This window comes from Neofelis nebulosa, chromosome 9, assembly GCF_028018385.1.
Source record: "Neofelis nebulosa isolate mNeoNeb1 chromosome 9, mNeoNeb1.pri, whole genome shotgun sequence".
In the NCBI taxonomy this organism is placed as follows: Eukaryota; Metazoa; Chordata; class Mammalia; order Carnivora; family Felidae; genus Neofelis; species Neofelis nebulosa.
In genome coordinates, this window is record NC_080790.1 from 36,633,386 (window position 1) to 36,646,227 (window position 12,842).

The window sequence follows — 12,842 nt, forward strand, 5'->3', positions numbered from 1 at the left end:
ATAGAAGAAAATGAGTGTACCAGTAATATCTCTTCCAACTACACTGGACATTTTGTTGTTGTTAGGGGGTGGACTTCAGGAGAAGCTGGACACATGTGTGGTGCGCTACAGGGAAACTTGGCCTCAAGGGGCAGATATGAGCACGTGGAGCCGGAGGGGAGGCAAGGGTTGGAGGATGGGGCTGAGAAGGCCTGGGACAGCAGCAGCAGCCCTATACAGGGGAACATGGGCAAACTAGTCAGGGAGTTCAACTTGGACCCAGCTGCCAGTGGGGCTACCAGTCCCACTGGTAATAGAATACACCAGCCCCACTGGTGTAATAGAATACACACCAACATGGTCTACACCATAAGAACGTGTATCATCCTCCATGGTAACCCGAGAGCTGACTCAGTGGCCTGTTTGTCCTTAAGGCCCAAGCCTCTTTCTAGCATTCAACTCCAGTGACAGGAGTGGTTCCTGGGTGGTCTCATCTGCATCTTAGAGGACATTCCAGAAACCTTGTGCAGAGGCCCTCCGCTAAATTCCTCTCAGGTCCCACTGGCTAGGACTGTGCAGCTTGCCAATGCCTTAGCTGCAGGGGAACTGGGGGGGGGGGGGGGGGTGGGGTGAGCACTGGGCATTTTCCACCTCTTTAGTGAGAGAAGGTGTGGGCCAGAAAGAAAAGACTATGTGGGGGTCAATGGCAGCTAGTCTCAGATAGCTGACCAGTAGCATCTGTCCTGCTAGGTAGGTATGCTCCTGAGCTGGGCTCCACCATTCAGGGAGAAGTGGGCTGGCCACAGATGGCTGATTTATGAGGCTAGGCAGTGGGAGTCGGGGCCCATCCCCAGGCTCCCTACAACTGGCTACATAGGGACCCTTGGGATCCTTGGATGAGGCTCACACCAGGGGTCACCAGATGAAGGGTCTTCAGAGCCAGGCAGAGATCTATGTTACATAGATCTCTGCAGTAGGCCCCTGAAATCTCAGAGTGCAGTGGGGAACTGGGGCAGATGTGGGCCCCTGCCCCTCTCCAGGGGGCTGCTGCTACTTACTTCCCATGGATTGCTGCCTCAAGGGAACATGGGTTCAGGCTTCCCATAAATTCCAATTTTTCAAGAGAAGAGGAAACACATCATTGGTTTTTAATGTGAAATGGTGAGGGAGGAGGAGGTCAAAGAAAACATGTCTGTGGGGTGCACTGAGCCACAGGGCCTGGCACTCAGTAGGTTGCAGACCTCCTAGCCTTAGCCTGCTCACCTCCTTTGAAAGCTTCTGTTCTCGCAAACATGGCCCCAGAAGCTGATAGATGAGGTTGTGCCTACCCTGGAAGGGGGAGTGCCGACAAGGGGGTAAGCTTTTTAAGAGTTCCCTTCCTGCAAAAAATGAACTATTGGGACCTCATCAAGTTAAAAAGCTTCTGCACAGTGATGGAAACAATCAACAAAACTAAAAGAAAACTGATGGAATGGGAGAAGATATTTGCAAATGAAATATCAGATAAAGGATTAGTATCCAAAATCTATAAAGAACTTACCAAACTCAACACCCAAACAACATACAATCCAGTGTAGAAATGGGCAGAAGACATGAATAGACACTTTTCTAAAGAAGACATCCAGATGGCCAACGGACACATGAAAAAGATGCTCAACGTCATTCATCATCAGGGAAATACAAATCAAAACCACGCTGAGGTACCACCTCATGCCGGTCAGAGTGGCTAAAATGAACAAATCAGGAGATTATGGATGCTGGAGAGGATGTGGAGAAACAGGAACCCTCTTGCACTGTTGGTGGGAATGCAAACTGGTGCAGCCGCTCTGGAAAACAGCATGGGGGTTCCTCAAAAAATTAAAAAGAGAACTACCCTACAACCTAGAAATAGCACTACTATGAATTTATCCAAAGGATACAGGAGTGCTGATTCATAGGGACACGTGTACCCCAATGTTTTTTTTGTTTTTTTGTTTTGTTTTTTTCTTTTTTAATATATGAAATTTGCTGTCAAATTGGTTTCCATACAACACCCAGTGCTCATCCCAAAAGGTGCCCTCCTCAATATACCCCAATGTTTATAGCAGTGCTTTCAACAATAGCCGAATTATGGAAAGAGCCTAAATTTCCGTCAACTGATGAATGGATAAAGAAGGTGTGGTTTATATATACAATGGAATACTACTTGGCAATGAGAAGGAATGAAATCATGCCATTTGTAGCAACGTGGATGGTACTGGAAGGTATTATGCTGAGTGAAGTAAGTCAGCCAGAGAAAGACAGATATCATATGTTTTCACTCATATGTAGAATTTGAGAAACTTAACAGAAGACCATGGGGGAAGGGAAGGGGAAAAATGTTTCAAACAGAGAAAGAGGGAGACAAACCATGTGCCCAGTGGCCTTTGAATTTCCTCTGTCACCTTCATCCCATTATTCTGTCCTACTGACCGTTCCTGCCTGTCTCCCCAGCATTCTGGGGTTCTAGCATTCTCTTGGTATCCCCAATGCCCAGCACAGAACCTGCCACCCAGGAGGTGCGGTGTAGGTGTGGGATTATTAAACACGTGGACCCCGGGTTTAAGTCCTAGTGCCACCACTTCCTAGCTGTGTGACCCTGGCAGGCTGACCTCTTTAGGCCTCAGTTGCCTTTCTAGGTGATGGGATGATTCTACCCAAAGTTGTCAGGAGGATTAAATTAATCATTCCACTTACAGAGTTTGGAACAGTTCTTAGCCTTACTAGATGACCCCCCCCCCAAAAAAAAAGGCAGCTGTTACCATTAGGTACTGAACAAATGGATGAACAAATAAATAAAGCTTATCCATGCCCCTTGAAGGACAGATGTTTCTTATTCATCTTTGTGATCCCCCTATACTCAATATAGACAGTAGGTGCCTTGTACATAGTGTGTGCTCCATAAATGTGGGTGGGATGAAGGAAGAAAACCACAAAGATGTACTTTATTTCCTACTGGGAGGAGACATTGGGAAAATAAGTTAAATTTGATCCAGATTTAACGACAACAACTACAACAACAACAAAACCTCCCGAAAACTGATCACTCCTAAGTTCTACTGAGCAGTGCATGAATTTTTGCTGAGCTTATATCACTGCTTTGGATTCATCCATCCTCCTAAAGTATTAAGTTCAAATCCATGTTGAAGGCCCAACAATTACTCACGGCATCGTACATGTGGGTTTATCTGTTAAAATAGCTCTTCCTCTTTTCTCCTCGCTCTCCTATCCCTGCCTTCCTTTTCCCTCTTCTTCCCTCTTCCCTCTTCCTTCCTTCCTTCCTTCCTTCCTTCCTTCCTTCCTTCCTTCCTTCCTTCCTTCCTCCCTCCCTCCCTCCCTCCCTGGCTCCCTCTCTCCCTCTCTCCTTTCCCTCCCTCCCTTCCTTCCTTCCTTCCTCCCTCCCTCCCTCCCTGGCTCCCTCTCTCCTTTCCCTCCCTTCCTTCCTTCCTTCCTTCCTTCCTTCCTTCCTTCCTTCCTTCCTTCCTTCCTCCCTCCCTCCCTCCCTCCCTCCCCCCCTCCCTCCCTTTCTTCCTTCCTTTTCTTCTGGGCAAGGAATTTTTAAAGATTCTCCTCAAAGAAATCTCACTTTGATGGGATGTCTAGCACCTTAAAGAGGAAAAAAGTTAAGGGCTTAGAGAATCGCGTCCACTTAGCTTTTTCTCACAACCTCACACCCTGAGTGGCACCTAAGCCGTCCTCAGGAACCTAGAGTTGCCAGATGTAGTTGTAATAAAGATACAGGACACGCAGTTACATTTGTGTCTGTCAATCCTACTGAGGTCCTGAGGGCCAAGTCCAGCTTTGTGGGGTGAAACCTGTATAGTTGTATGAGACCTCATTCTAGGAAGGGCCTATGCTTGGTTTAATACTCTGCTCTCACCATCTTGAAATTCTTAATAATTTTTGAGCAAGGGACCCTGCATTCTCATTTTGCACTGGGCTCCAAATTACATAGCCAGTCCTGCCTAGGGCATGATTTGGGACCCCAATGCCATAAGTATTGCCCCTTTGAGTGGCTCCATCCCCCTATATGGCTCGAGCCTGAGTGCAGCCCCACTTCCTGGCTCGTCCTTGTTACATAATGGATGATATCTGGGGGGTTTTCCTAAGACACCATGTTTTCTATTCTAATTGGTTCTCAGGATTTCTGTCTTGGCAGCCGATACCACTTGTTAAGACTTTTTCATCCAAGTTTCACTGTACCTGGCATAAATCAGTGAGATACTTAGTATATAGAAATGCTAGTTGCTTCATAGGTACCTTGAAAAGCCATTTGACCTAAAAAAAATAAGTTTTATTGATGCTATATAATCAGTGTTGCCTGATACATATGATATTCATTATAAATGCATGTTTATGGTGTCATTATTCTGCACAATTGCTTAGACTCATAGTTTCCAAATGTTGGCTGTAGATTAGCATGATTCCTCCTGCAGATGGGATCTTTTTTAAAAGGCAAGAACATGGCTGTTCTGACTACTCAGGCCCCTAGAGTTCCCTTAAGAAAGGGGTTCCTGAGCAGGTGCGCTGGGAATTAATCAAGTATATGGAAGAAAAAGAGTATTCATATTTAGAACCAGAGAACTAACTGTGCAGATAACCACAGAAACAACATGACCACGAAAACAGTCACCTAGAAAGAAATAACATCACAAGTTGTCTTAAGAAAATCTTGTGCAAGTATTCAAAACACCAGACTTAGATAAGGGTGTAATAGCTTGTATTACAAGATAATATTTCACTTCCCAAAATGATCTACTACTGGGTTCATTTTTCTTTTTCCTTTTTAAAGGTTATTTATTTTGAGACGGGGGGGAGAGTGCAAATGGGGAAGGGCCACAGAGAGGGAGAGAGGGAGAATCCCAAGCACTGACAGTGCAGAGCCCAGTGTGGGACTTGAACTCGTGAAGTGAACCATGAGATCATGACCTGAGTTGAAATCAAGAGTCAGATGCTTAACCGACTGAGGTTCCCTGGGTTCATTTTTAAATAATGAAATCTCTACTATAACTAAGATAGTCAATGTGTAAAAATTATATTGAATTTCCTGATTTTGGGTAGTCATTATTACTGTGAAAGATATCACTTTGGGAGGAATCTGAGTGATGACTACATAAAACCTCTCTGTACTATGTTAGGTTTTCAACTTTTTGTGGGTCTATAATTATTTTAAAATAGGAAGTTAAAATATGTGTATATGTATGTGTACACACACACACACACACACACACACACACACACACCATAGCATATTATAATGTATTTAGGAGCACACCTATGAGTGAAAACAAGCACATCTTCATGGCATGCCCAGTCAAGATGGTGACTGATCTCTTTGCCTCTCTGGTCATTTATCAAATAAAGTGTTGGAGTTAGAGACTGTAATGCCCAAACAGCATGGTAGCTGATAGCTTTAGTCATTTAATCTTTCACCAAGGGGTATCAACAGCAGGAAATAAACTTGTTTTTACATCATATTTTTTTGTCTCGTGACCTAATAAAGGAGGAAAGAAGCCAAGAGCCAGGAACAAAAGGGAAAGAAAAGGGAGCAAAGATCCAAAATAACCGATCTGCCAGCGCCCAAATTGTCTGTTTTTTTTTTCTCTTAAGTTTAGCCCCTGAGCTGGATTATTGTATCATTCTAATTTTAATTCTAGCTAAGGTGAGTTATTTTTTTCCAATTTAAGTTGCTTAAATCGGAAAGGTGGAAGTAGTGACAAAAAGGAAAGGAAATGATTAAGGAATGGAGCAGGTTGGATGAGATATTGAAAACAGGAAGGGGATTTATTTATTTATTCATTCATTCAAGAAAGATCCTTCCGCTTTCCATTCCGTGTTGCCCGTTGTCTGACGACATGAGAATGAACCAACTGTGACCTGGCATTTACCTTACAGGCAGTAAAAAGATAAGAAGCCAAGAAACAAGTTGCTTTTGCTCTTTATCATCAGGCAGCAATTACTGCTATGAAGGAAAATAGAGGAAGGTAAAGATACAGAAGGGTGGAAATCAGAGAAAGGAATTTTTAATGCTTGGAATGATGTTGCTCTTGTAACACAAGGGACGTGGAATTATAGCCATCATAAATTTAATAGATTAGCAAAAACAAAGAATGTACACTTAATCCTAGCGATGTGTCAGTGAAAGCAAACTTGATCACTATATAATTTGAATTCTAGTTAAAGTTAGTTAATTTCTCCCCTCCCATTTTTCCCATTGCTGGGAGTGTTTTGATGTTTACACTTGTTTTGTATAGCAGCGGACGTGAAAATGTTCATGTCCTTTGACCCATAATACAGTACTGTGATTCTTAAACGTATTGGACCTAATGCCCTGTTTTTTGTAAACAATATTTTGTAATACCCCCTCTACTATCCTGAAATGAAATCATGGATACTATAACTTATCTGGAGATATAATCTCAATAATTCAAGACAATATTTCAAAGAAACGAAAGGAATTTGTAATAAACATAACAACACAGTAAGACAATGTCTGGAAGCCAATGCATGGGATTACCATGGCAGCCTCCAGCAGAGACCGAAGCCCAGGGATAGGGACGTGTCACAACTGGGAACATCCACCAGCTTGCACGTCACTGGCCTAAAGCAAGTCCTGTGGCCACCCCTAACTTCAGAGAGCAAGGGACTTTAGTCCTTCCATGAGCCTGGAATGGGAAGAACCTGAAAGCTTTGGTATAACTGAGTTAGGCTCTGGGCTATCAATTGGCTGCATGGGTTTGACATGGGTTTTGACAGGACCCTGGATGTGACATGATCCCCTGCTGGTTAAGATGACCCAATGAAGGGGCGCCTGGGTGGCGCAGTCGGTTAAGCGTCCGATTTCAGCCAGGTCACGATCTCGCGGTCCGTGAGTTCGAGCCCCGCGTCAGGCTCTGGGCTGATGGCTCGGAGCCTGGAGCCTGTTTCCGATTCTGTGTCTCCCTCTCTCTCTGCCCCTCCCCCATTCATGCTCTGTCTCTCTCTGTCCCAAAAATAAATAAAAAACGTTGAAAAAAAAAAAAAAAAAAAAAAAAGATGACCCAATGAATAATTGCATGACTGGCTCTGCCCAGCACTGCCAATAAAGCTCCCCTAGGCAGATCTGCCTTGAGAAGTTTCTAGCATCTTTCTTATAGGCTGTGTGGTCCTTTATAAGGATCTTTGCATCACATGAGGTCATGTGATTTATTCTCAGGTAGTAACAACAACAAAAAAGGGACAATGAATGCTATTCGTCTGAATATACTGATATCAAATTAATGACAGTATAAAATTGGAAACAATCTAAATAAGTGAATAGGAATCTTTAATTAGCTGTGATGGTTCCAAACAAAAAATATTGTACAGCCATTAAACAGATAATTAGGATCAGAGACAGCAGTGTGAACCAAAAATATCACTTAAGATATACTGTTGACTGAAAGTATATACAACATTTTATATAATCTCTATAGAAACATAAATGTATCTGAAACAAAGAAGGAAATATTCTTTTTTTTATTTTATTTTTTCAATATATGAAATTTATTGTCAAATTGGTTTCCATACAACACCCAGTGCTCATCCCAACAGGTGTCCTCCTCAATACCCATCACCCACCCTCCCCTCCCTCCCACCCCCCATCAACCCTCAGTTTGTTCTCAGTTTTTAAGAGTCTCTTATACTTTGGCTCCCTCCCACTCTAACCTCTTTTTTTTTTTTTTCCTTCCCCTCCCCCATGGGTTTCTGTTAAGTTTCTCAGGATCCACATAAGAATGAAAACATATGGTATCTGTCTTTCTCTGTATGGCTTATTTCACTTAGCATCACACTCTCCAGTTCCATCCACGTTGCTACAAAGGGCCATATTTCGTTCTTTCTCATTGCCACGTAGTACTCCATTGTGTATATAAACCACAATTTCTTTATCCATTCATCAGTTGATGGACATTTAGGCTCTTTCCATAATTTGGCTATTGTTGAGAGTGCTGCTATAAACATTGGGGTACAAGTGCCCCTATGCATCAGTACTCCTGTATCCCTTGGGTAAATTCCTAGCAGTGCTATTGCTGGGTCATAGGGTAGGTCTATTTTTAATTTTCTGAGGAACCTCCACACTGCTTTCCAGAGTGGCTGCACCAATTTGCATTCCCACCAACAGTGCAAGAGGGTTCCCGTTTCTCCACATCCTCTCCAACATCTATAGTCTCCTGATTTGTTCATTTTGGCCATTCTGACTGGCGTGAGGTGATATCTGAGTGTGGTTTTGATTTGTATTTCCCTGATAAGGAGCGACGTTGAGCATCTTTTCATGTGCCTGTTGGCCATCCGGATGTCTTCTTTAGAGAAGTGTCTATTCATGTTTTCTGCCCATTTCTTCACTGGGTTATTTGTTTTTCGGGTGTGGAGTTTGGTGAGCTCTTTATAGATTTTGGATACTAGCCCTTTGTCCGATATGTCATTTGCAAATATCTTTTCCCATTCCGTTGGTTGCCTTTTAGTTTTGTTGGTTGTTTCCTTTGCTGTGCAGAAGCTTTTTATCTTCATAAGGTCCCAGTAATTCATTTTTGCTTTTAATTCCCTTGCCTTTGGGGATGTGTCGAGTAAGAGATTGCTACGGCTGAAAGAAGGAAATATTCTAAAGGTAGTTCTGTATGTGATTGAATCACCTATAAATTGCTACCTAACGAATCATCCCAAAATTGAGTAACTTATTTTTTTTTTGATGTTTATTTAGTTATTTATTTTTGACAGAGACAGAGCACACCCTGTGAGGGTACAGAGAGAGAGAGGGAGGGAGGGAGACACACACTCAGAACCAGGCTCCAGGCTCTGAGCTGTCAACACAGAGCCAGATGTGGGGCTCAAACCCCAAGCCGTGAGATCATGATCTGAGCCAAAGTCGGACGCTTCACCCACTGAGCCACCCAGGTGCCCCCCAAATTGAGTAACTTAAAACAGCACACAATTGTTAGCTCCTGGTTCTGTGGGTCAGCAATTTGGGCTGGGTTGGGCTCATATGGTGTCGTTCTTCTGCTGGCCTTGCCTGGCCCCACTCACGCTATGGCAGTCAGCTAGAGGCTTGGCAGGCAGGTTGGTCCAAGGTGGTCTCACCAACACATCTAGCAGTTGCTGCCGACTGTTGGGTGCACCTCTATCTGTAGCAGGCTAGACACGGACATCATTTTTTTTTTTTTTTTTAACAAAACTGGAAAAGCATGCGGTATGTTGGGGCCAACTTATAAGTTTCAAGCTGCTGAGGGAGAGGATTAATGGAGCTTGTTTTATGGGTACATTTTAATACTATTCCCCAAAGGCCTCATCAGCCATAGAATATTAGAGGCAAAAAAGAAAATAGACCATCCATCTGTCTGGTTCAGGGAAGGCAAGTAGGTTTTATTTGAAGTGTTGACTCAACTGCTTGGTCCCAGGACTGGCATTAAAGGCTGATGTCTCAGGTGGGCGAGAGAGCAGTAGGTAGTTAGCCAGTTAGGCAAGTTGGCCATAGGGGAGGGATGGACAGTGGGAGCGTAAGCACCACACATTGGCCATGGGAGACAGAGACCTCCGGAAGGATAGGGTTTGCATTTGATTCCTTTCAAGGAGTTTGCTAGAAACAACTAGCCCTTCTCTGGCTCCAGCATTTAAAGACACCCTAGCACCTCTTTACATTCTTGACAAATGACTGACAAGTGATAAACTGTCTGCATAGGTTGTGGTGCGGGAACTGCTGGCTCCATATACCAAACAGCATCAAGAGAAACCACTCTCCCCCGTGTTCCGAGACTGGGCTGAGTCTGGGAGTGACAAGCTGAGAACCAGGTAGGTGACTGCTCAGGCTGTGACCGTCCTTGGCCCCCAGTGTCTTACTATCGAGCCTGAGTGCATGGAACCTCGTCGTGGCACAACCACTCTTGTTGAAATTTTTAATATTCCATACGGACGAGCAATGCACGATTGTTGTAGCATCAGTGCTCGTTCACCCACTCCCCAACTTGAGAACCAGAACACTGTTAATTCTGTTCTTTCTCCTCCTGTGCCTTCTTCGTTGTGTGTCCACTGTTCCCAGCACTTCAGAGATTTTAATCCTAAGTACCCCCATGAGGTAAGTTACTGTTTCCATTTCACAGATGAGGAAACTGAGGCATAGAGGTTATTTAGCCCATGGTTACTTGCTAGGGAGTGACAGAGCTAGGATTTGAATGCAGGTGGTTTGGCTTCAGGATCCATGCTTTTGCTTGTTTTTATTGATTTTTTTCGTGTTGTCTTTAAGCTTGATAAGTAAGGGGTAGCGTATGTGGTATTCTGTAGCTTCCTGTTTTCACTCTATGTTGTTTCTAAGATTCATCTCAGCTGTTATGTGTGTGGATGAAGAACTGTTCTCTTTGTTTATAATATTTAATCATGTGTATATGTCCCCATCTACGTAGCCATTCTAATAACCAACATCAGTGGACATGACATGAGGGTTGTGCTTTTGATATTTTGCACAAATCTCCTGTGAAAAATCTTGCACGTTTTCTGGGTAATATGTATAAGGGTTTCTACAGGGCCTTCAAATTTAGTTGCTGTGACTCAGAATAAGAAATAAATTTTACATCAACCACTGACGCCCACACATCCATAGAGCTCCCCACTCCACACACACCCCGAATCAGACACCACCAAAGCAAACATCTCATGAAACCTTGCTTCTCCTGTTACTCGTAATGGTCTCTGATAGTTTTCAATTTTATTTTTTAAAAATACTGACCTCAATCCTTTAAACTGATTTCACAACCAATTAGAGATGTGCAATCCGTTGTTTGAAAAACACTCCTCAGTAGTACATAGGAGTGAAAGTGCTGTGTTGTGGGGAGTATACCAGTGTTCAAGTTCACTAGATCATAACAAATTATTTTTCAGAGTCATTTTGCAGATGTATACCTTCACCGGAAGCATGTGTCCCGTGGAACCATCCTCACCAACATGTGGGATTATCAGTCTTAATCAGCCTTAATACACACACACACACACACACACACACACACACACACACGCAAAGATCTCTCACTGTGACTTTAAATTGCATTTTCCTTATTACTGTTAATTAAAGTTGAGCATGCTTTCACAAGTGTATTTGCCACTTTTATTTCCTCTCATGTGAAATGCCTGTCCATGTGTTTTGCCAATCTTTCTTTTTCTTTCTTTTTCTTAATTCTGAGTTTTGTTGTTGTTGTTGTTGTTGTTTTTGTTTTTTATCCTTTGTTGTTACAGATGTTACAACTACCTCCTCCAAGTTTGTGCCTTGTCTTATATTTTCTTTATGGTGCCTTTTAACATAAATTCTTAAATTACTATTGAATTTATCAATCTTTTATATTCCACACTTTGTGCATCTTGTCTACTTTGAGATCATGAAATACCAGTTTGAGCGTTTCACCTTCCACATTTAATTCTCGAGTCCATTAGAGGTTTATGCCTGTAGTGTGAGGAAGGGATCTAACTTCATTTTTTTTGCCTCCTGTAGGGATTGTCTGTTGTTCCAGCACCACTTACCAAATTGACTGTCTTTTACTAGTGATCTTCAGTGCCTGCTCTGGCATTCATATAGATTTCTACACATGTGGGAGGCCATTCTGGTGGTGCTTTGTTCCTAGTCTGTTTGTGTATCCTAATCCAACAATACAATACATTGTTGCAATTATACTAGGTTTGTAATTATAACCTTATATTATTGTATCTAAAATATAATTCAGAGGGGCGCCTGGGTGGTTCAGTCAGTTAAGCATCTGACTTCGGCTCAGGACATGACCTCCGGTTCGTGGGTTCAAGCCCCATGTCAGCCTCTGTGCTGACAGCTCAGAGCCTGGAGCCTGCTTTGGATTCTGTCTTCCTTTCTCTCTGCCCCTCTCCTGCTCACACTGTCTCTCTCTCTCTCTCAAAAATAAATAAACTTAAAAAAAAAATTGTTTTACTATAATTCAGAGTTGTGTTGACTTTTGCCCTTTCATACAAGTTTTGGAATCAGTTTGTTACATTTCTCAAAAAAAAAAAAAAAAGAGAGAGAGAGAGAGAAAGAAAAAAAAACAAAAAACAAAAACCTGCAGACACAAAAGGAAAATATTCTACGACTGTGGTTTTATGAGGCATCTAGGGTAGTCAGATTCATAGATACAGGAAGTAGAACATGGTTACAAGGGCTGGGAGGAGGAGAGAATGGGTGTTATTATTGAGTGGGTACAGAATTTCAATTTGTGATGATGAAAAAGTTCAGGAAAGGGATGGTGGTAAGGGTTGTGCACCATTGTGAATGTACTTAATGCCACTGAACTGTACTCTTGTAAAGGGTTAAAATGATGGATTTTATGTGATGTATATCTTACCACAGTTTTTAAAAATCTGCTATAATTTTCTTTGAAAGTGTTTTGTCTTATAGCTTTGCAGAAAAATTGACATATTTATAAAACTGACCCTCGTCTCAAAGATTTTCATTTTCTAAGTGTTTTCCAGAAATTTATAATTTTTTCCATACATAGTACATTCTTCGATAGATTACTAGGTACTTTATGATTTTGTTATTGTAAAAAGAATAGTTTTGAGGTCATGTTTTTTTGTTGCCCATTTATTATAAATGCAGTTGACTTTTGTCTATAAACCTGACCATAAAAAAAATTTCTTCTGGGTCTATAGATTCTTTGAGTGTTTTTTAACACAGACAAGCACACCATTTGCAAATGATGACTTTTTACGCCTTTCTTTCCACTTTTTATTCCTTTTATTCTTTTTCATGTAGAAGGTGTTCTTTTGTCTTATTCCTGGTTTTAAAAAGACTTAGCTTAACATTTCACTACTAAGAAGGATATTTGCTGAAGTTTTTGATAGAT

General features: G+C 42.2%; 1 protein-coding gene across 1 annotated transcript in view; it reads left to right on the plus strand.

Annotated features, from left to right (window-relative positions):
* Positions 1-12,842, plus strand: part of ACOXL (acyl-CoA oxidase like) — a 341,287-nt gene that overhangs the window by 211,694 nt on the left and 116,751 nt on the right. The window contains exon 14 of the mRNA XM_058683275.1: positions 9,689-9,798. Within this exon, the coding sequence (XP_058539258.1) occupies positions 9,689-9,798 (110 nt within the window). The remainder of the gene's footprint in view (positions 1-9,688; positions 9,799-12,842) is intronic.